At 40.8% G+C, this 25,412-nt stretch overlaps 1 protein-coding gene across 2 annotated transcripts in view; it reads right to left on the bottom strand.

Moving 5' to 3' along the window:
• The window catches only part of LOC122808819 (deleted in malignant brain tumors 1 protein-like), a 612,008-nt gene that overhangs the window by 231,461 nt on the left and 355,135 nt on the right, over positions 1 to 25,412 (bottom strand). For both annotated transcript variants that reach the window (XM_044079898.1, XM_044079889.1), the window contains exon 7: positions 8,188 to 8,517. In XM_044079898.1, the coding sequence (XP_043935833.1) occupies positions 8,188 to 8,517 (330 nt within the window). The remainder of the gene's footprint in view (positions 1 to 8,187; positions 8,518 to 25,412) is intronic.

Below are 25,412 nucleotides of genomic sequence, written 5' to 3'. Positions count from 1 at the left end.
GAGGTTAAGCATTTGAGCTATAATTCCTGTAGTACAAGGTTTGATTCTCCCAGCCCTCATTTGCCTACTGTGTGATTTTGAGAAAATCAATTATCCAGACAGTGCTTAGGGCCAACTAGGAATTTGGGCTAGACTCCTTAATGGTCACCAGGACTGCAACCCTAGCAGCTACCTAAGAACCTATGAACAATGCAGAAACGTGTACTTTGAACACTTAGTCATAACTAGGACAATGCAGCAACCTGTATTGGGAATATGTGGTTACAGCCAATACAATATAGCAACCTGCACTGAGAACAGCTCATTATAACTAACACAATGCAGTGACCTGTACAGGGCACATATGGTTTTAACTAATACAGTGCAGCAACCTACACTAGCAGCACCTGGTTATAACAAACACAGTGCAGTCAGAGACCAGCTGACATAAGGGTTAAGGTCTTCGCCTCACATGTATAAGGTACAAGGTTCAATCTTAACCACCAGCCAGTGCCTGTTTGTTGTTTGCATGTTCTCCATGTGTCTTTGTGGGACTCCTCTCACCTCCCAAAAACATGCCGAGTGTATTCACCTCAAACTCACCAAAGAATGGAGTTGTGGGCAGCAGTACAGAGTCTAGATGGTGCCCTATAGGGGTCGGGTTGTATTGGCCAACCACTCTGAGCATAGCTGTGGTGCAAAGTGTCCCCTAAATAGGAGTACATGGGTCACAGACTGCTCCATGCAGATGTATAAAAATTGCTTGCAGATTATTTGGTTACTGGCTGGCTGTTGTGCAGTTCCCCATCTTGTGTTACCTGGGACACCTCTACTGAGTGAAAGCTGGATTTAATATCATTCAACCTGTCAAACACAAACAAAATTGCAACACAATGTAGGTTCACTCACATGACATAGCTTGAGAGTGGATGATATGATGGTAAGAAGGAGGCTGAATATCCTATGCACTCAGGATCTAAGATGGAAGGGCAGTACAATAAAACTTGGCTTGGGATCCAGGATACACTACTCAGGAAGAAGACAGACTAGAAATGGTGTAGGAACTGTGGTAAGGGAGACATTTCAGAAGGCATTGGGGGATGTCATTTGAATTAGTGATAGACTCATGGCAATCAGACTCCAGTGTAAGAATATGGCAGTATTCATAATCCCAGCCTATACTCCACAGCAGAGTTATGATAGTAAAGAAAAGGGTGCATTCAGACAGCAGTTACAAGATCTACATGATAAAGCAAGACATTATGAATTGTTGTTAATAATGGATGACCTGAATGCACAGCCCGTGACACACAAAACACCACAGGAGGATTGCCTGAGTCAATATGGGTGGAGCAACAAGAATAATATTAAAGAGAGACCATTATACTCCTCTTGCTGGAAAGTTGCTTGATGGTGGCCAACATATGGCTCAGCAAGAGAGACAGTTACAAGATCACATACAAGAGTAGCCAACATGTAACTCAGGTAGACTTCTTCTTAGTAAGAAAAGTTCACAGGGGAAAAATCGGTGATTGTAAAGTTATCCCCGGTGAAACAGTCAGCCCACAACATAAACCACTGGTTGTCACAATCAGCTGCAAGCAGCAGTCACAGAAGAGTCTGAGGTCAACAAAGACCAGGCAGAAGACCTGGAAGTTGATAGGACAGAAGGCACAAGAGTTCAAGGAATTACTCAGGTGTGTAGCAGCTCAGGAAGAAAAGGAAATAGGTCGATTTGAAGAAGAATGGCAGCTTCTGAAAGCAGCGTGTGGAAAGACTACAGAACCGATTTAAAGCCACATCAGGCATAGACGCAAGGTACATCAGGAAATCAAAAGAAAAAGGAATGCAGCAAAAAGTAGGTGAAAGAAAAGATGAACTAAACTAAGAAAGAATGCTGATTGGCTAATAAAGATGCTAAGAGAAGGGTTGCAATAACAAAGAGCAAGGCATCAGAGGCTCTCTGCCAATCGATGGCACAAAGAAACACTATCAGGTTGCAAGACAAAGACAGAAATTAAAGAAAATAGTCAGGCACTCTTTATAAGAGATGCCAGCAATAAACTGCTCAGCAGACTACAGGACATCAAAGACAGGGGGAAGAAGTACTTCCAGCAGCTTCTGAATGAAGACAACTCCACAGAAGTTGTACTGCCCCAGACAGAGTCTACAGTAATCGATGAGGAGGAGCCCACCCTATAAGAAATAAGAACAGCACTAAGGAAAATGAAGTCAGGGAAAGCATCAACTCAGATGACATCACAACAGATGTGATAAAGATGTTGAGTGAGATGAGCAGAAATAGCTCCTGAGGGTATTCATGACTGTATGGAGAGAAAAGTGTATCCCAGATGACTGCAGAATGAGCATACTCATGCCAGTGTGTAAGAACAAAGAGGACATTCAATCTGTGAGCAGTACAGAGGTATCAAACTAATGGCATATGCAAGAAAGTTCTGGAGACGGTGCTTGAGAAATGAATATGCAGACTAGAAAAAAGAAAGATGAAAGATGAGCAGTTCAGATTCAGATGAGATGCTGCATGATCAACTTGACATCTGCAGTGAGATGGACAGTTCAAAAGAAGCTAAAAATGAGGAAAGACTCCAAATGGGCATTCATGGACTTGGAGAAAGCATATGACAAGGTCCCAGGAAGGATGATTTGGACAGTCTGCAGTAGCACAAAGTCGTATAAACATTGGTAAAATTAATGCAGGCTATGTGTAAGGACCCAATAGCTGAAGTATGAACAGTATTCTGACTTGCTGATGGGTTCCCAATGGGAGTGGGTGTTCATCAATGTTCATCTCTGAGCCCACTGGTATTCAGGTGTTCATAATGGTGATGAATTACATTAGCAAACAGGTCAGATGGGACTGAGGGACTGATCAACAATGTTGCAGTATGCAAATGATGTGGATTACAGCAAAAGATAGGGGAATGGAATCAAAAACTCAAGGCATATTTGATGAAACTGAGTATAGATAAGACAGTTGTAATGGCAGCAAATGGGAGAAATCCAAAGAAGCTGAGAACTGAGATAGAAGGGAAAATAGTAGCACAGGTTAACTGCTTCAGTATCTGGGAGGGGTGGTTGAGTAGAAGGGAACTCTGAATTAGGAAGTCAGCACTATAATCAGAGGGGCTGCACCCAAATGGTACAGAATACCAGGGTAGTGTGTGGCAGATGAATGCCAAAGAAGCTGAAAAGTAAAGTGTACAATACAGGGGTATGACCGATACTACTGTATGGTACAGAAATCTGGGCAATAAAGGTAGAGCAGTTAAGGAAAGTTAGAGGTGATGGAGATGAACTGCCTGAGACAGATAGTAAGATGCACACTATGGGACAGAGGATGAAATGAAGACATCAGTGCAGAAGCCAACATAGCTCTAGTTGCAGAGAAAGTCAAACAGAACAGATTATGGTGGTTTGGGCATATGTGCAGAAAAACTGAACAAAATCTGATGAAGAAGATTTGGGGCAGACAGGAAGAAGGCAAGAGGAATGATTATCCAGCAAAGAAACGGATGGATTGTGTGAGCGAAGACCTGCAATAGTTGGGCATGAAGGCAGGAGAGTGGCAATGAATCGAAACAGATTGAGACAGCTGACACTACACCCTGATCCCATGTAGGAAATGAGAAAAAGGGCATTGATGATGATAATGATGATGAAGATGATGATGATGAAGATGATGATGACGATGATGGTGATGATGATGAATTCAGCACTTTCCAGTGGGGTCACCTGGTTATAACTAAAAAAATGCAATAATCTGAATTGGAAATATCTGGTTATATTGCAACTATCTGCACTGAGAGCACCTGGATACAATTGACACAATGCAGTAACCTAATTTTTCGATTTGAGGCCCCCCCCCCTTTGCCCCTTTTTATTCAGCAGGTTTATGCCCTTTGTACTCGTACTCTTGAAGGACACATTAAAAGGTGGTGTGTAGTGGTGCCATAGCATCATATATACAATCCCAAATAATACACCCTGCCAAGAGCTTCACCACTATAAAATAGGCATAGTACTCACTTCAGCATGCATCAGGGCAATTTTGTTTGTACCCATGCTAATAATCCCTCCCCCCTTAAATAGTATATAAAAAAATCTCACCTAACGCCTTCTCTGCCAGCCCTCCAGCTCACAAAGTCATTTCCCGAACCTGGGTCACAGATTACATATTTGGACACTGTTTTGTGGCAATGGGCTGTCATAAGTTATTTTCTTTCATTAAGTTTGTTATATTTGCGAATTATGTGAACCCACTTACCAAAACTGCCTCTGTCAGGACCAAGTTTGGACCATTTTCTCATTAAGTTATTTACTCGGAGTTACAGAGTAAGCAAAGGAAAACTTGAGTGAATCAAATTCAGAACAACAGGATGAACCTTATACCCTTAATCATCCTTTCTAAACTGACAATTTATCTGTATCTTTCATTGAAAACCATTTACACCCCTTGATGTTCATTTCAAACATTTTAAGCATTATGGTAAGTTATATTCTTTATCCTCTTAATTAAACTGACAGAGATTTTCCTTGATGTTCCCACCTGCTGTTAATATTTCAACTATTCTGACTTTCTTCAACGACTTGCTTGGCAGTAAGAACTGACTGTCTATTAGATTACATTTTTTGGATATTTTCTCACACTGTTTCCCCCATTCCCCAGGTGTGCAAATGTAAAGCTGCACCAAACTCAGTATAACTGTGATTATTCCTTTGTTTCAAACCTGATTAGCCCCACTGCCTCCATAATGGAGTTAAAAATACCTGAAAGCATTCATATCTCTCAGAAAGAAAGGGGTAGAGACAAGGTAAAATCCATGCTCAACCCAGTTTTCATGCTAGTCAGATTACTGCCTTCTCTGTGGTATCACAGTTAGCATTGTTTGTATTGTTAACAGCTGCTAGGAGTCAGTTAATAATCTGTCACATTCCTGGATGTTGTACTGCAGTCATACCTCTCAGCTGTCCAGATTTTTGCAGAATGTCCATATTTTTGCCTCATGTTTTTGGTCTATACCTCATAAATTTGTGGTTTTCTGGGAAATCACTGAGGAATTAAGTCATTAAATTATGACATTCATTTGAGTTTCAGATTTTGTATCATTTAGAAAATACATGTTAATGCACATTCTGTTGTTCTAATAACTTTTTTAAGTTTATAAGAGCAATATATAAAATCTGTCCATGTTTGGATGCCTTTGTCCCCCATTACTTTAGGTTTTGTCCATATTTCTTGTGGTAAGAGATTAAGAGGTATGGCAGCAATTGCTTGGAGCTCAGAGTGAAAGAAAATTTATATGTAAGTAAAATATTTTAAATTGAACAAGTAAAGCAGTTTTTGTATTACTTTGGTTAAAATCATTCTCTTACTTTAACCATAGATTAAGTACCATGATAAAGTTACTCTAAAATAATAACACTGTGTGAAGTATATCTTTCAAAAAATCATGGGTTTGAGTGGAACAAAACATCCCATACAAAAGTGCTGTAGGTGAGAAAATCTTTGAGGTAATACTCAGAGCTGCTCAAAGTTAATCCAGAACAACACTTACTTGTTGCCTGAATACAAAGCCTACATCTTAGTGGAATAATCCTTCCCTATCGCCCTCTAACTTTCCTCAGCTTTGTAGTGCACCCATGCCACTCCCTCTGAATGCCTCTTATTAGGACATGGGTACTCAAGGCAAGGCAAATCCGGGGAAGTGCCCTGCCCTTGCTGACATGCTAAACTTTCACAACCCTAAAAGGGAGCTATGTTCATGTATCAAAAACCTGATTGAAGTTAATCCATGCAATAACAGTTCTGGGGAGGCCTTATTCTCCCATGATGTTACCAAAGCATGGAACACCCTCCCACCTGAACTCAGGCTACAAAGTCACACAGGCACCTTTAAAGGCCTTCTTAAATTATACCTCAATACTAACCCTCTCTGCAACTGCAAAGACCCCCCCTTGAAGACCCACTTTTCCATATGTAAGTGACCCGTGGAAGCCTTTAATGCATACACTATACTCTCACCTGAAATGTACTTTTTGTATATATTGCAAATAAAGGTACTACTCCTGAGTATCTTATTGTTCTACATAATTGTTTTTGTACTTCATTGTTTCTCTTATCTTGTATGCCAGTTTTATTGTTATCTAAAGCATGTATGTACACTGTTATTTCTTTGGAGCTTTTCTCCCCAGGAGTCCAGTGAAAAGGACACATGATGTCCAGTTGGACTTATCCTGGTAAAATAAATGTTAAATTAAACAAATAAATAAATAAGAGCGCTTGCTCTATGGGTCCTGATAATGTGTTAGGCTACCTTCTTAACAGCACCAGACGCTGTCTGATTAATTTGCCTCTAAGCATTTTCAACCTCAGCCTTTCTACTTGATTCATGCCAGATGAAAGGAGAATTGTGCTAGTAAAAACATTCCAGAAGGAGGGATCTGGTACTGATCCAGAAAACTATATACCTATGAAGCTTGCCAGTCTTATCTGAAAAGCAATGGAATGTACCGTTATGGAACTTATTAATAAGGACATAGGTATTCTACAAGCCATTTACCCAAGACAATTTCAGTTTGCTAAAGGCAGATCCTGCCTCTAAACCTGACAGGATTCTTTAAACATGTCACTGATATATTAGACTCAGGCAGATTGGTTGACACTAATTACCTTGACCTGGCCAAGGCTTATGATACCATCCCACATTCTGTCATTAGGACAAGCTAATCAACTAAATGTAACACCTTATGTTATCCAGTGGGTAGCAAAATGGATAAGTTACAGAACTCAGTCTATTAGTGTGAGAGGCGCACTGTTTTCAAAAAGAGTAGTTACCATTGATGTTCTCATGGGATCAGTCTTAGGTCAACTTCTCTTTGGGATTTACTTTTCTGATGTCAAGGTTGACATCAAGGGCATATGGCTGACCAAAGTTTCAGATGGCTCCAAACCTGGAGCTGTCATTAACTCCATATCTGCATTCCAAATTTTAATTCTTCAGGAAAGCCTAACATATACCACTAAGTGTTGCTCAATCCACTGCCTAAAACTAAATGTTCAGAAATGCATTACTGTGTCATTTGACAAACCTGGACAAGGAACTACTACACAATAACACTACTTTGAATGCTGGCTCAGCCATTAAGGATAGAGACACTTTGAATGACAATGGACTATCCTTTGATCACTATGTATCTTACTATTGTTAGGAAACCCTTTTACCTTGCCTGACTAATCACCTGGGGGACTTATTCCAGATATAAGAAGCCATTAGCCTCTCTACTCTTCCCTCACCAGACCCCACAATAGACTTTAATGGCCCTTTGATATGTACCTGTCTAAGCAAATGATGCAGTTTGAGACATTACAGCATTTCCTTACTAAGAATATGAAGGGCATGTCTTCTTTGATTTATCCAGACCACCATAAGGTGCTCTCTCTGTTTTGTTTTTAATAAAGATTCTTAACAGCTTATGTTTCTATAGAGCCTCAAAGAATCCTGTCTTATGTGACTTCCTGCATATATGAAAAATTTTATATATATATCTATATCTATATATATATATATATATATATATATATATATATATATATATATATGTGTGTGTATCCCAGAGAATCTCCATTTCATTGAGTAGATTTCCTTTGAATAAAACAAAGTAGCTCACCAACCTTCTTTAAGCATAACCTAGACGAATGGCTGGCAGCTATAAATTCAGCCCAGGTATGTACCCTCAAACCAGCATTGAAAGGGGTCAAAGTTATGTATAAATTACTCATGCCAGTAAGTGCATACAATATGGAGTATTGTAGCAAGGTTCTTAATGGTTATCTGGATCAACAACCTAGTACTGACCTATGAACCTATGAACTGAAAAATGATTAGCAGTGTAGGTGTGAATTATTTATTTGGCAGTAATGCATAGTCTCTTTTTTTTCTAGTCACAGGACAGAAATGCAATTGCGTACCTGTGAAGGAAATACAACAGACACTAGTGTGAGAAATGTACTGAATTTAATGCCTATAAATGTGATCCATTTAGACACCTGGATTGCTTACAATAAACTGAGGTATAGAGAATATGTAGCTATTAACTCATGTTGCTATTTCATAGTGAAACATGCCTAACAAGATATAGATACAACAGATAAATCAACAAAACATAATGATTACTACATATGCATACCTGTACATAATACAGCTGCATCACTGGTGTGCAGATCAGGAGGTCCCAGCAGTGTCAGGGGGCAATGTGACAGATGAATCTCATTTCCATAGCAATTAGCCTCAAACCACACAGGGCCGTTTTGTCTTAAATATTCTGAGCTGTTATAGGCTGCTAGTGCAAATCCATATTCCAAACTCTTGCACAATACCTGTGCATCATTGATGTCCCAGTGCCTTCCAGAAATTGTTCCCCAGGTACTCTGGTTAAAAGAGTATATCTCCACTTGGCCACCAGTGTATTGACTGCCTTCTGCTCTCATTCTTATTTTAAACGATCCGAAATATTCTCCTGTTATACAAATAAATATTTGTCAGAGCTGCAACTTAACATCACACAGGATATAACAGTCATTTAATCACAGCTTTACACACAATGAGTTACTATTCTGAAGAGTATTTTAAAGTACATCATAGGTTATTTTATTAAAATATCCTACTCCTCAAACATCTTATTCTGCCCCCTCCTGCTCCTTCTCACCTTACACATATACTTCATTTTTCTCACCTTACACTTTTCCTTTTCCTAAATACTACATCCTTAAGCTATATTACTCCACCACATCTACACATGTATATATCATTTGGCCTATGCCTAGCCAGTAGGCTAGTAACTTCCTATGAACCTATGAACTTTAGCATATATAGGCAAATTCACTTACCTAGATAGGAAATGTATTAAATAAATAAACAAACAATCAAACAAGCAAACATTTATTGGGATTTTTCTATCATGGGATAATAGGATCTTAGGAAGTTACTAGGCTATTGGCCCTGAGACCCTTACAAGCCAAGCCAAGAATTTAACCCATGTTCCAAAAAGTCAACAGAGACAGAGGTGGAACCCCAGGGGTGTATTTTCTGTTCAACATCCAGTTATCCAGGCTGTGCTTAAAAAGGGTTAATGATGTACTCTGCTTGACATGGAGAGGGATTCTATTCCACAGAAGGGGGAGTCTCTGGGACACAAATCTGTCTTGCCAACAAGTCCTACTGATGTCACAGACCAGGTTGAGTTCATGCATGTGGGTTATTCAGTAGAGCCTGACTTGCAGATATGCAACAGTCCCATCAAGGCGGGGTCTGAGATAACTTTGCATGCCAGACAGAGGTCATCTCTGAAGAGTCTGTATGAAACCAAGTAGAGGAACAAGGCTTTTAGCCTATCTGTGTAGGGTAGATGTTTAAGGCCCTGGATTCTCCTGGTGAGGAACATCTGAGGTCTCTCCAGCTGCTGCATGTGCTTTGTGAGGTACATGGCAAAAGGGGCATTGTAATCAATAATGAGTCTTATAAGGGAAGAATATGTGGTGCTGCAGTGGTAGCATTGTTGCCTCACAGCAAGAAGTTCTCCTGTTCGATTCTCAGCTGGAGTGCCTTCTGTGTGGAGTCTGCATGTCCTTCCGCAGTCGAGTGGCCTTCGAAAGACATGTGTGAATGGGCATGCCTTCCTTGAAGTTTGGGCATCGACCTGGCACCTTGGCAACGTAAAAATCTACTACCAATCATTAGCGGACTGGAGTTCCACTGTGGCGACCCCTAACCGGGAAAAGCCAAAAGAAGAACATAAGGGAAGAATACAGGGATGTTATGACCTCCTTGTCCCTGGCTGAGATACCCTTACTTATGAAATGGGCCATGTAGAAAGCTTTACATGACACAAAGGCAATATGGTGATCAAAATTCAGTTTGCTACCAACCTGGGTACCCAAGTTCTTCACAACTGACTGCGTGTGTAGGACTTTGTTATTAATGTCATCATTTCTGGAAACATCACTGTCCCCAAAGGGGATGATGGTGCATTTTTTGGCATTCTGTTTGAGGCCATGTTTCTGGCACCAGTCATATGTTTGGGTGAGACTGTCCACATCACTTGGGGAACTGATGATATCACCCAGCTTGCAGTCATCTGCAAACTTGGTCATCCATAGCCCACTGGTTTTGGCCTGCACCTAAAAAAAGTATATCCCAAACAACAGAGACCCCAAACCGATCTCTGGGATACACCACTCATTGCAGGTCTACTGCCTGAGGTGGCTTCCCTATTTTGACTAGGTGGGTTCTGTCAGGGAGCCAGTTTTGTACCCATCTGGTAACCTATGGATTGATGCCTAGTTGAGAGAGTTTATCTATTTTACTTGAGTGGGGAATAGTACTGAAGGCTTTGGCCAGGTCAAGGTAGGTGCTGTGCTCAGTCTTCCCCTCATCCATGGCTTTGGTGACTGTCTCAAAGAAAGTGACCAAATTTAACAGGCATGACCTCCCATTGATGAAACCAAACTGTGTGGGATCAAGTGTTGCCAATGTCCTTGTTAATGAGGTCCATGATAATCCAATCCATGCCTTGCAGATCGGGCTAGCTAGGCTTATGGGTCTATAATTTCCTGGATAAGTGAATGCTCCACCTTATTGCAAAGGGATGACAGTGGCTGTCCTCCACTCAGCTGGGATGAAGCTGGTACTCAGGCTTTGGTTGAAAAGGGTGCCTAATGGTGTTGCAAATTCCTGCCTGAGTTCACGTAGGATGCCTGGGATGTTATTGGGTCCCATGGAGGCTGTATTTTTTGCCTTTGTGAGGGCAGTGATGACTTGCTCCCTAGAGATAAGGGAAGGATGGCAGGTGCTGGGGATGTCTTGGTTTATTGATGGGGTGGGGGGACAGAGAGGGGAAGTTTTCACTGAACCTGTCTGCCAGCAGGTTGGCTATATCAATGGCATTTGTGTATGTGGTGTCCTTGACCACCATTTCTGAGCAGATCTGAGTGCTTCCTTTGAGACTGTGGATATATGTGAAGAAGGCTTCATGACTGTATTTAGTAGATGTGGCCAGTTTGGACTTTAAGTTTGCTTTGGAGGATTTCACTAGTGCTTTTATATGCTTCTTCAGACTAAGGAGAGATTGCATCCAATTAGGAATCTGCTCCTTCTTTGCACTTGACAGCAACTTTGTCCTTTTATTATAAAGTTTATTTATTGCAGACATCCAACAGACAGGTTTATTCTTCCTTGAGGAGGAAGATTTTGTCCTGTCTGGTATTCCTGATTCCATGCAGCTATATAAATGCTCATATAGTACCTTGGTGTAGGTTTGGACAAATGTACCAGTTCCTATGGGGGGGGGGGGCTGTGAAGCTGTTTATACCTTCCATTAGGAGGTTGTAATCAGCCTTGGAGATGTTTTTTGTTTGACCCTAGCTACGGGTAGTCAGGGAGAGATGGTGACTTCGAAAGTGTCTACTTTGTGGTTGGATCTTACCAGGGAGCATGACACTGTAGGGATGCTGTAGTGGTTACTCATGTTGGTTAATACCAAGTCCAAGATATCACCTCTTGTGGGGGTGTTGACCAGCTGGTCCAAGGCATTTGCATTGACGAAATCAAGAAATCTCTGGGCATTTGTGTTTTAGCATGAGTAGATCTTCTAGTCTATGGTCGGATAGTTACAATTGCCCAGGATCAGAGTAAAGAGTTGAATCCTGATAGACTCAATGAGGTCCAGATAGGTAGAGTGGGCATATTGAGTCAAAGTTGGGAGCCTGTATATCACAGATTAACAGATTATCAATATACAAAAGGGCCAGATACTGTAATAACTTGCTTTGGTCATCTGGTCTAGATGAGGTACTATGCAATATCACACACTGGGAGGATGCCAGTTTTGACTATGGTATGTTCTCGTCAGATCAGTTTCACTTGAGTTATAGAGGAGGGGTCAGGTATGCAAACAAGCATGCAATTACATATGGTTAAGGACTTTGAGAGGTGCTCTCAATGAAATCACTAGACACATTATTGAAAGTAAATCTGATAATGCTGTGAATGTGAACTACGAACACAAAATGAATGAATTTAAATCTCTGGTGTTTTTGTATCAATATAAGATATTGATAAACACCAGAGCCTGGAATTCTTCTGACATAATTTTCTTCATGTGAACAGACTTATAGATGATAATAATAATAATAATAATAATAATTATAATAATAATAATAACAATAACAATAATAATAATAATAATAACAATAATAATAACAACAATAATAATAATAATAATAACAATAATAATAACAATAATAATAATAATAACAATAATAATAATCATAACAATAATAATAATAATAATAACAATAATAATAACAATAATAATAATAATAATAATAATAATAATAATAATAATAATAATAATAATAATAATAATAATAACAATAATAATAATAATAACAATAATAATAACAATAATAATAATAATAATCATAATAATAATAATAATAATAATAATAATAATAATAATAATAACAATAATAATAATAATAATAACAATAATAATAAAAATAACAATAATAATAACAATAATAATAACAATAATAATAATAATAGGCACTTTTCCATTAATGGGGCAACACTTGTAATGAGTGCTTTCCGTTATTGGCCCAACATCGTAAAAGTACCTTCTTTTCTAAAAGGCATTTAGTACATAGTGAAATTGATGGTTATATCCTTGCTTTAATTAAATATATTCTGTCACAGCAGCCAAATAGCAGCCCAAAGCAAACCAGTCAGCGTCTGTGTGAATAGCCTTTGTGCACAACACAGAATTACACTATTGAAGTGGGATCACCATTAAGAAAGAAAAGAGTGGAGTGCATTTCAGACAGTTTTTCAGCTGCAAACAGTAGCTTGAAAAGCCTCCAAACTCAGATTGGTGCTGGTAAATGCTGGCAAAGTAAGGTAGCCTTACTAAGTTAGTTTTGACAGTACATTTTTTCAGCTTTGAGGTGAACTAATGGCAACGATTGAAAGGCTGAACCTGATGATAACGGCTGTGTGGGACAAAGCCAAGATTTCTTGGGTACTTGGTCTGAATGTAGTAGACAAACCACTTTTCTGGTTTGGAAAAAAATGGGCTGTTCCAAAAGGAAGTCTTTGAGCTGTAACCAACGAATGATGGAAATATGTAAGTAAAAGAAGGATGATGCTTACTATGGATCAGTGAAGTTCGTAATGGTTTTACTCCAGAAAACAGCATCACCAGCATATAACTGGAATACGTTCACTCTATATAGTCATCAGTCCAAGAAGCAATGTCATGTCTTTTGGATAGTTTTCTGTTATGAATAAAATGTAATAATTTTCTGTGACAGGAAAGTAAGTGTGTGTATGTGTGTGTATGTGTGTGTGTGTGTGTGTGTGTGTGTGTGTGTGTGTGTGTGTGTGTGTGTGTGTGTGTGTGTGTGTGTGTGTGTGTGTGTGTGTGTGTGTGTGCATGTGTGCGTGTGTGCGTGTGTGTGTGTGTGGCTCAGCACCTGCTAAGATTCCAAGTGGTCATTTTTAAGTACCTAATAATAATAATAGTTCCATGAGACTTATTTTGGGAACACTGGCTGTAATAGATCATGAACCCAAAATGTCAGTAGGTGGCATTTTTAACATCACTGGTTACCTTGTCATTAGGTTTATTAGGTGCTACTGTTACCTAGGCAAGAGTGGCGTTTCACTGGAACACTGGTTTCAAATGTAACACATCTTTAAGATAAAGGCCTCCGATTCTGATTGGGGACCTTAATTAACTGCTTATTAATTGGAATATCATGGCTTCTAGTACTCATTATGAGGCTAGATTTTTAGGTATTGCCACTGCCAGTAACCTTTCTCACCTTATCTCTTTCCCTGTAGGAGTAACAATGTTCTTAACTTAGTGTAAACAGATACATCTAACTTTGTGGCTAAAATCTTCTGCACCCAGTTGATAATTCAGACCATTGTTGGCATTCAGTTTATGAAGCCTTTTACTGTCCTCTCTAGAAGTAACTGTATAAGATTATAAGAAGATGAGCGTACTGAAGTAATTGATGTAATTGTGAAACATAACTGTCCTGTTTCATGTGAAAGGTGCCACATTAATGGATGGAAACAGCTATTAAACACAGTCCAATTAAGTTAATAAAGTTAAGTCTTGAGTTTATAGAAAATATGTCTGTTCAAAGTAAACAATTCTTTATTAGTTTTACTAGAAATACGTATTGTTGGTGTGAAAGCAAAATACAATGGCCTCTTAGCAAATAACAAAGAGTAGGAGAAGCTCATTCAGTTATGTCCAGTCACTTATCAGTACTCTCATGCCATTGGACCTTAAGTTATGTCCAGTCACTTATCAGGACTCTCATTCCATTGGATCTTGAGTTATGTCCAGTTACGTATCAGTACTCTCATGCCAGTGGTCCTTGAGTTATGTCTAGTCACTTATCAGTACTCTCATGCCAGTGGTCCTTGAGTTATGTCCAGTCACTTATCAGTACTCTCATGCCATTGGACCTTGAGTTATGTCCAGTCACTTATCAGTACTCTCATTCCATTGGACCTTGTGTTATGTCCAGTCACTTATCAATACTCTCGTTCCATTGGACTTTGAGTTATGTCCAGTCACTTATCAGTACTCTCTTTCCATTGGACCTTGTGTTATGTCCAGTCAATTATCAGTACTCTCATGCCTTGAACCTTGAGTTATGTCCAGTCACTTATCAGTACTCTCGTTCCACTGGACCTTGAGTTATGTCCAGTCACGTATCAGCGCTCTCATGTCATTGGACCTTGAGTTATGTCCAGTCACTTATCAGTACTCTCATTCCATTGGACCTTGAGTTATGTCCAGTCACGTATCAGCGCTCTCATGTCATTGGACCTTGAGTTATGTCCAGTCACTTATCAGTACTCTCATTCTATTGGACCTTGAGTTATGTCCAGCTACTTATCAGTACTCTCATTCCATTGGACCTTGAGTTATGTCCAGTCACTTATCAGTGCTCTCATTCCATTGGACCTGTTCTTCACAAAGGCAATTTACTAGTTGCAGCCTTGTAACTTGTAACTATATTCACAACATACTTGTCCAAATGGGACCACGGACCAAGTTTATGCATCAGCTTGTGTATCTTTTAATCATATGCAGTTATATGCAGCACCACATGGAGTATGTCAAAGTATGTGCCCTTGCTGTGAAATATTGTACCCCAGTGAATGCCATACACACAAGAAAAAAAAAATCCAAAGATTTCAAGATTTGTTTGCATGTTTTTTCATGATTATGGTAATATTATAAGTAGCTAGCCCATCTCCAGTTACCATGCTAACTCAGCGGCTGTGATTGATTGTCTTTAGTAGCTGATCACACTGCTATCTTAGTCCACAATCTCTGGTCAATTAGTAATACGACTAGAGAATACTGACATCTCTGCAGTTTAAGCTCCCATGGTAGGTTGTTAAGGGCAGCTGATCATACCTATCAACCTCTTAGCACAAGAGGCTCTCAATAGAAATTTACCCAAACAGCAGAGGCCTCCAAGACAGAAATGCACTTGACCACAACAACATAGCACAAAACGCAGGACACATAGCTCACCTCCACCGTGTGCCCTTCAACCTAAGCCCCTAAGGCTAAACACCTTCCCCAATACACTAATCATAGGTGACTCAATAGTGAGGCACACAGATGTCCCACTCACTAGGTTGAATAAGGACAAGGTAACAGTCAGCTGTCTATCAAGTGCCAGAATCCGACACATAGCACACTCACTCAGGTCAATCTACAACAAGTACAAGTATGACTCTGTCATTGTCCATGTAGGTGTGAATGACTTGAGACGCACCTCCCTGGACTACATGAAAAGAGACATGGTGGAGCTCTTGGATTATGTGGCTCAGACAGGTATGACCCTAGCCCTGAGCAGCATCCTACCATCACCCATAATGATACCACAGTGCAAGCAGAAAATGATTGACTTCAACAATTGTCTAAGTTTCTGGTGTCATTCTAAGGGGATCCAGTATCTGTCTGCTTGGGATGACATAACTGACAAACCTCGATGCTTTACCAGAGATGGCCTGCGTCTGTCACCCCTGGGTTTCTGGGTACTGGCTAAGACTCTTGCCATCCCTATAGTGCCTTTTTTAGGTGGTGTTCCCAAGACCAAATTACCACTGTAACAGCTATAAATAAATGTAATCTGAGCGTCATGCTGCTCAGTGCTAGAAGTCTAAATATCAAGATGCACTCACTCGAAGCACTCCTCAAAATGGAGAACATCAACATTTGTGCTGTAACGGAGACCTGGTTTAAAGTGGCAGAAAGCACCCCTGCACTATCAGGCTATAACTCATTCCACACCTTTTGGCCCCAAAACATGGACAGAAGCTCCAAAGGCAGTGGTGTCTCCATATTCATAAAGGATATGCACACCTCCAGATGCTCCAGAGACCTTAACCTCATTACCACAATCAATAGAACATGCTGGAGGGACAGGTTCCTCACCCAGAGACTGCTCATGCCCTGGAATAGACTTCCCATACATGTGAAGCAGAGCACCTCACTGTCCCTCTTCGAGAGAAATCTTGATGAGTGGATGGGTAATAGAAAGTTCACCCCGGAGATCAGTCCAGTGGCTCTACTTGATAGAGGCACTGGGAACTAATGTCAGGCAGCATGATGCCGGGGTATTTCTATGGGCTAAGCTTGTACAGGCTCCTAGGCCATTAGCCTAGTATATACCTATGAACTTATAAGAAATCTGGAAAAAGCCCAATATAATGGAGAGACAAATGAACAGAAATAGGGACACATTTTAAATAATGCTCTTATACACTTAGACAGTTGCTAGAATAATAGGGTTTGTGTTAGCATGCATTTTCTGAAGGATGTGAAGTCTGAAACTCAAATGAATGTCATTATTTAGTGACTTTAAACTTTAGATAAATCCAGTGATTTATCAAAAAACACATTTTATCAGGAACAGACCAAAAATATGAGGTTAAAAATATGGACATTCTGCAAAAATCTGAACAGTTAAGAGGTATGTTGCTGATCTCAACGTTCTCCCAGCAATCTGCAGTCAAATCAATCATATAACATGAGACTGTAGAAAAACTGTAGAGCTATAAATCATTTTTCCTTTGCAGACATGTTTTTTTTAATTAAATGCTGTCAAGAAACTAGCTAAAACTGTGGTCCATGGTACCAGAACACACTGCCTACAATATATAGGAGGAGAAGGAAACCACACTCGCTACAATTCCAGTCTCACATAGACCTACCACGACAGCAAACCAAACACATAAACACACAAAAACATACTTGGAGGCTCTAAATAAAAATCTGCCTAAGCAGCAGAGACTTCCAAAGCAGACACCCAAGCAACCGCTACCCCAAAACAAAACACGTGCAACACATAGCTCACAAAGCCAGTGTGCCGAACATTCACAGCCCTTAAGGCTAAACAACACACCTGATACACTTGTAATAGGTGACTCTATCGTCAGGCACACTGATGTCCCGCTCACCAGGATGAACAAGGAGAAGGTCATGGTGAGCTGCCTGTCGGGCACTAGGATCCGCTACATAACACAAGCACTCAGGTCACTCCAAGCAAGTAAAAATATGACTCAGTCATTGTCCACGCTGGTGTGAATGACTTAAGACGTACCTCCCTGGACTACATAAAAAGAGACATAGAGGAGCTCTCTGAGCATGTAGCCCAGGCCTGTATGACCCTGACCTTGAGTAGCATCCTACCCTCACCAAGAATGATGGCACAATATGAAGACAAGATGATCAATTTCAACAACTGGCTTAAGTATTGGTGTCATTCAAAGGGGATACAATGCCTGTCAGCCTGGGATGACATGCTCGACAAGCCACGATGCTTCGCTAGGGACGGCTTGCACCTGTCACCCCTGGGCTTTCGGATATTGGCAAAGGCTCTTGCTACCCCCATAGTGCAAAAGACAAACCCACCTCCATAGGTATCACAAGGGATCAGAAACTAAGAGTAATGCTACTCAACGCCAGAAGTCTAAACCTCAAGATGCACACACTCAAAACTCTCCTTAGCATGGAGAACATCGATATCTGTGCAGTAACAGAAACCTGGATCAAGGCTCCCGAGAGCACCCCAGCACTACCAGGTTATACCTCATACCATGCTTTTTGGCCCCAAAACTTGGACCGAACCACAAAAGGAGGGGGAGTATCAATATTAGTCAAAGATACCCACACCTCCAGGTTGGTGGCACAGCATGAAGCATCAGAGACTATCCATGTGCAACTAACAGTGGGTAAAACTGCCTTCCAGTTTATAGCCTGCTACAGACCACCCTCCCAAATCCAGGAACCCCACTCAGCCTTCCTGAGAACACTGGAAAATATGAAGGTCTCTCCAAACACCATTGTATTGGGTGACTTCAACTACCCAAACATAGACTGGGAGCATTACTCTAGCTCCAACACCCTAGCCCAAAGGTTCCTAGAATTTATAAACTCAAATGCTATGGAACAACTTGTTGCCACTCCCACAAGAGGGGAAAACATACTGGACCTGATCATCACCAACATGGGGACTCTATGCTCCAGACCAGAAGTGTATCCCTCACTGGTAAGATCAGACCATAAACTAATCTCACTGGATATTCACATCCCGACCCCAACCCCTGCCCAGAAAACCACAGTGAAAAACTTCTCTAAAGCAAATTTCACACTCCTCAAAACCAAGGTGGAATCCTTCAAAGCCCCCGGACCTGTGGAAAATACAGCCCAGACTGCAGAATCCTTTATAAACGCATTCTATGAACACCTTCAGGAATGCATGGATCATGCAATCCCAAATAAAACCAAGAACCAATCCTCCAAAGGCAGACGTCCTGTCTGGTGGACCCCAGCCATAAACAAACTATACAATAGAAGGAGGAAGCTACTACATGATAGAGCAAAATCCCAAAAAGGGAAGGCATCTCTGATCAGTATTAGCAAAAAACTACGGGCACTTATAAAATCATCTAAGGCCAGCTTCAAGAGAAAAATTGCACAGGACGCTAAGGATAATCACAAGGCTTTCTTTAGTTATGTTAGGAACCTGGGTGGGAATTCCCAAATATGCTCAGAATTAGTCCAAAATGACAAAAAATGCACTGAACCCACAGACATTGCCAACATCCTAGCTGACAGGTTCAGCGCAAACTCCCCCCCCCCCCACACCAAAAGGGCAAATATCTATCCCAGCAGAATGCTGCCCCCTGACATCTCAGATGCTCAGGTAAGAGCCGCCCTCTCCAAAACAAAAAACACAGCATCAATGGGAGCAGACGGTGTCCCGGGCTGCATCCTACATGAACTCCAAGAAGAGCTAAGCCCAAACATAAAACTACTGTTCAATCTCAGCCTTACTACAGGATATGTGCCCAAAGAGTGGCGTACAGCAACAGTGGTCCCTCTCCACAAAGGTGGTGCCTCAACGGATCCTGGAAACTATCACCCCATAAGCCTGATTAGCTTGGTCTGCAAAGCTATGGAAAGGATCATCATGGACCTCATAAATAAAGATATTGGGGACCTACAGACACTGGATCCTACCCAGTTTGGCTTTGTTAAGGGCAGATCCTGCCTCTTAAACCTGGTTGATTTCTTTGAAACAGTCACCAAGGCCATTGACGAGGGGAAGGTGGTCCACACAGCCTACCTGGACCTCGCAAAAGCCTTCAATACAATACCCCACTCTGGCATTATAGATAAGCTCACCAGCTTAAATATAAACCCCTATGTCACTAGATGGGTTGCAAACTAGCTCAAAGACAGAACCCACATGGTTAGAATTGCTGGAGCCATGTCAGACTCCAAACCAGTTACAAGTGGCATCCCACAAGGCTCAGTCCTGGGATCTCTCTTGTTCGGTATATATTTCTCGGAGGTACAGGCCAACACGGAAGGACTGTGGCTGACCAAGTTCGCAGATGACTGCAAACTGGGCACCATAATTGACTCTCCAGCTGACACAAGCATCCTCCAAAAGGGCCTCATAGAAACAGACAACTGCTGCCAGAGCCATGGCCTCAAGCTAAACGCCAAAAAGTGTATAGTCATCCCCTTTGGAAAAAACAAAGTGCCCACAAATTACCACATAGGTGGTAATCCATTAAGTACAGAAGAAGTAATTAGGGACCTGGGGACCCAAGTTGATAGCAATCTCTCATTTGACAACCACGTGGCCAAAGTGGTTAGAAAAACATTTTATATAGCCCACCTAATCATGAAGGGATTCACATCTAGATCAGGGGATGTCATCATGCCTCTTTATTCATCCCTCATCAGGCCCATAATTGAGTACAATGCCCCTTTTGGGATGTACCTTACCAGAAACCTGCAGCAACTGGAATGACCCCAAAAGTACCTCACCAAGAGGATCAAAGGGCTCAAACAGATGCCATATGCTGCCCGGTTAAAGAAACTCCAGCTCTACTCAGTGGCATACCGCCTGCTCAGAGGCGATCTGTGCCTGACGTATAAAGCTATGTCCAACCCGGAATTAATGGACATGCTGCACCTCAGAAAATCCAAATCCCATCGAGCTACGCGCTTGAGAGACTTGAACCTCAGCACTGAAATAAATAGGACATGCTGGAGGGACAGATTCATTACCCAGAGGCTCCCTTCTCTCTGGAATAAAATCCCAGTCCAGGTTAGGCAGAGTCCCTCATTGACTCTCTTCAAGAGGAATCTTGATGAGTGGATGGGAGATCGTAGGTTTACCCCGGGTATCACTTCTGTGTCACTGTTAGACAGAGGCACAGTGTACTAACCTCGAAAAAGGGCATAGCAAAATTAATTTAAAATGGGTGGAGAAAGCCAAACACACTCTGGCTAGGCTTATAAATGCCCTAGGGCAGATAGCCTGGTATGAACCTATGAACCTATGAACATATATATATATATATATATATATATATCTATAGAGAGAGAGAGAGAAGGAGTTCCTCTTCAGAATCTTGAGCTACTGAAATATCGAAAAGTGTGGAAATGATAAATGTGGAAATGTCGAATTCGTGATGTGGATGTAGCTGGAAATTCAGGTAAGTGATGTTTTATTAGGGGTTTTGGGTAGGGATTTTAGTGTGTGTGAGTGTGTTTGGAGTTTTGTGGTGTGGGTTGGGGTAGGTAGGTAAGACTGTGAAAGTGTTGCGACTAGTGGTATTTATTCATATGTGATGTGTGTTTGTTCAAGGGAAGTGTACAGTGATTAGTGGTGGTTTTTGTGTTTGTATTTTTAGTGTGACCTCGGAGTTAGTATATATAAGTGTGGGGGGTGCTAGGAGGCTTGCCCCCCCGCTTATACGTAGTGTTAGCGGTAGTGTTTGTTTTGTTGTGTTTGTGTGTGCTTTGTTGGTTTATAGTGTAGGGAAGAAGGTCTATGTGTGCTTGTTTGTGTGTGGAGTGCTTATGTGGGTAGTCGCAAATTTGAATTTTGCACTTTCGGCGTTTCGAGTTTTACAGTTTTCGGCTTTACAGTCCCAAAATACTGAATTTCAATATTTCAGTATTTTGGGGGATTGTAAAGTGAGACTTGTTAGAGTGTGCTCAACAATATACTAAGGTTGAAAGTAACTTTGCTACAATTATGCAACATAAATAAGGTATAAGATAAAGCTTGCTTAAATGTAGAAATAGAGTTTAGTAATATGTAATCAGCATCCATACTAAATTACCATGGCTTGGAAAAGGAATCTGCTGAATGGACATTTTTCCCTTACAGACTTAAAAACAGGATGTATGCAAGAGCAAAAATGCAAAATCTGCCTTTAAAGAATGGACAATGACACTGTGACAATGTGTTTCCTCAAAAATATGTTTTTCTGCATGGAAAACAGGACATGTTTATCACCATTGGCACAAGAACAGATGTTCTTATACAAAGATCCAAATAGAATACAGGATGTTCACACTGTCAGAAAAGCTGGTCTCTTACAATGTGTTTCCTCAAAAACATGTTTTTCTGCATGGACAACAGGACACTGTTATCAGCATTGGCAAAAGAACAGATGTTCTTATACAAAGATCCAAATAGAATACAGGATGTTCACACTGTCAAAAAAGCTGGTCTCTTACAAGACATTCTTAAACAAGGAAGCTTAGTATTGTTTCTACAGGATGAGCAATTCTCCAAAATAGAATATCAAGAGGAAATGTATATGTTTATGCATGATTAAAAGTGTATATAAAGAGCTGTATAAATCCAGTTATGTTAGAGGTATGGTAGGGACTCATTTGTCCTGAGGTAAATGTTATATCTCTCACATCATCTGTACTATATGAGAAGTAAAGTTGGAACAGTACTTTAAGCTGCAACGTTGGTCTGTTTGGTTTATTATAAAAAGTTATTTGTTACTGCTCTCTAAAGTTGATGCTGCAAAGTATATTCTCTCATCAGTGTATATTCTGCAAGTTTCTGTATGCAACAGACTGTGAATGCAAATATAACCAGACTTTGAATTTTAGCAGAATCCAGCCAGCAAGACTGAGTGTCTTAAGAACACTTCAAATCCATCACACCAAGCAGTAAGCAGCTCCATGTAATTTTTCAAGACTATATATAGATATATATGTGTGTATATATATATATATATATATATATATATATATATATATATATATATATATATATATATATATATATATATACATATATATATGGATCTACCTGACAACACCGACACACTACAACACCGACAACGAAATCACCGACACCACATAACCGACAGTTCACAAACACGAAACCTCACATGCCCGACACACCATAATCCCAACAATCAACAAACAAAACAAATGCCCTGTCCAAAAAGCACACACACAACACAAGCACACCAAAATCCTTACAAACCCACACTAAACCTCACATTCACAACTATCTACAACCTTAACCCAAACCCTAACCCTAAGGTCCGTCACAATCGCACACTCACCTAACCCGCGCCCTAACCCTAACTCACTTAACCCGTTCCTAATCCAAAGACTGTCACTATCGCACACTCACCTAACCCGCACCCTAACCCTAACTCACTTAACCCGCCCCTAACCCAAAGACTGTCACTATCGCACACTTACCTAACCCGCACCCTAACCCTAACTCACTTAACCCATCCCTATCCCTAGAGTCTGTCAATATCGCACACTTACCCTACTCGCACCCTAACATCCGTCACTACCACATATTTACACAGCCTTTTCACATGTCGGTGTTCTCAGTGTCGGGGTTTTCATCCATCGGTCATCTCAGTTTTCGATCTTCTGGTGTCGGTGCTCTCATCGTCGGCATTCTCAGCTTTCGAAGTTGTCAGGTAGACCCATATATATATATATAGTTTAATATGTAGTTTAATTTACTTTCACTGCAGGGGGAGGGCTGATTGCAAACTTCTAAATTATTTCTCAATCATTCTGGAAATAGTCAAAAATAATGGGGAGCAAAATAAGGGACCATTTTTAAGTATTACTTTAATTTACATAAATGGTAGTAGAGAAGCAGGTTTAGAGTGCATATGCATTTTTTGAATTACAAAATGTATGAAATTCTTATGTCTGTCAATACTGTAATCCCCAGTAATTTACCAGAAAATCAGTGATGGGGCAAAAATATGAGGCAAAATCAAAGGTGGTCTGCAAAATCAGGGGCAGCTTAGATATGCGTGATATGGGGTATGGTTCCCTGCTGTGTGACTCAGCTTCAGGACATAGCCAAAAATAATGTAGGGACAAAAACCCAAAATCAGGGAAAGGTTTCTAAATATTACTGTAAATCTTTTATAAAAGTTAATAGAAAAGCAGGTTTTACATCAATATTCATTTTTGGAACACCAAAAAGCATTAAACTGTAATGTGTGGCATTTTTGGCATATCTGTGATCTTCAGTCATTTGCCAGAAAATCAGGGACTTGGCAAAAAATATGAGACAAACTCAGTGATATTCTACAGACATCAGGGACAGTTGAAAGGTTTGCCTCATGGCTCTGTGTAGTAGTACCTTTAGTCCTATATCCATAGATTTCTGTGGCTGTTTTTTACTACTTTTGATGACAGCAAGGGCATATTGGTGAAGGGAACAGAGGCGATGAAGAAGTGATGGGTAGGTATGGTGTTAAGAAAAGGAATGCAGAAGGTCAGATGGTAGTGGATTTTGCGAAAAAGATGGACATGGCTGTGTTGGATACATATTTTAAGAAGAGGGAGGAGCACTGGGTGATGCACAGGAGTGCAAGAAGATGCAGACAGGTGGATTACATCTTATGCTGGAAGGCCAGTCTGAAGGAGGTTGGAGACTGTAAAGTGGTGACAGGGGAACGTATGTTTAGGCAGCATAGAATGGTGGTCTGTTGGATGATGGTGATCAAGAACAGGAGGAGGAGAGTGGGAGGGCAATGCCAAGGATCAAATGGTGGAAGTTGAAAAAGGATGATTGTGAGGTTGAGCTCAGGGAAGTGTTAAGACAGGCAGTGGGTGCCAGTGAAAAGTTACCAAATAGCTGGGCAACTACAGCAGATATGGTAAGGGAGACAGCTATAAAGGTGCTTGGTGTGACATCTGGACAGAGGAAAGAGGACAAGGAGACCTGGTGGTGGAATGAGAAAGTACCAGAGAGTATACAGAGGAAGAGGTTGGTGAAGAAGAAGTAGGATTGTCAGAGAGATGAAGAAAGTAGACAAGAGTATAAGGAGATGAGGTGCATGGCAAAGAGAGTGGTGGCGAAGGCTAAGGATAAGGCGTATGAAGAGTTGCATCAAAGGTTGGACACTAAGGAGGAAGAAGATGACCTGTACCAATTGGCTAGACAGAGGGACTGAGCTAGGAAAGATGTGCAGCAGGTAAAGGTGATAAAGGATAATGAGGGAAACATGCTCACAAGCGAGGAGAGTGTGTTGAGCAGATGGAAAGAGTACTTTGAGGGGTTGATGAAAGAAGAGAATGAGAGAGGGAGAGAAGGTTGGATGATGTGGGGATAGTGAATCATGAAGTGCAATGGATTAGCAAGGAGGAAGTAAGGATAGCTATGAAGAGGATGAAGACTGGAAAGGCTGTTGGTCCAGAGAACATACCTGTGAAAGTATGGAAGTGTTTAGGAGAGCTGGCAGTGGAGTTTTTAACCAGATTTTTTAATGACATCTTGGAAAGTGAGAGAATGCCTGAGGAGTGGAGAAGAAATGTTTTGGTACTGATTTTTAAGAATAAGGGTGATGTATGGCACTGTAGTAACTACAGATGGATAAAACTGATCAGCCACAGCATGAAGTTATGGGAAGGAGTAGTGGAAGCTAGGTTAAGAAGGGATGTGATGATCAGTGAACAGCAGTATGGTTTCATGCCGGGAAAGAGCACTACAG

Source organism: Protopterus annectens, chromosome 1.part1 (assembly GCF_019279795.1).
Source record: "Protopterus annectens isolate FY-2018-M chromosome 1.part1, PAN1.0, whole genome shotgun sequence".
Classification (NCBI taxonomy): Eukaryota; Metazoa; Chordata; order Ceratodontiformes; family Protopteridae; genus Protopterus; species Protopterus annectens.
Note: the sequence above shows the minus strand (reverse complement) of the source record. Positions and strands in the feature narration are given on the sequence as shown.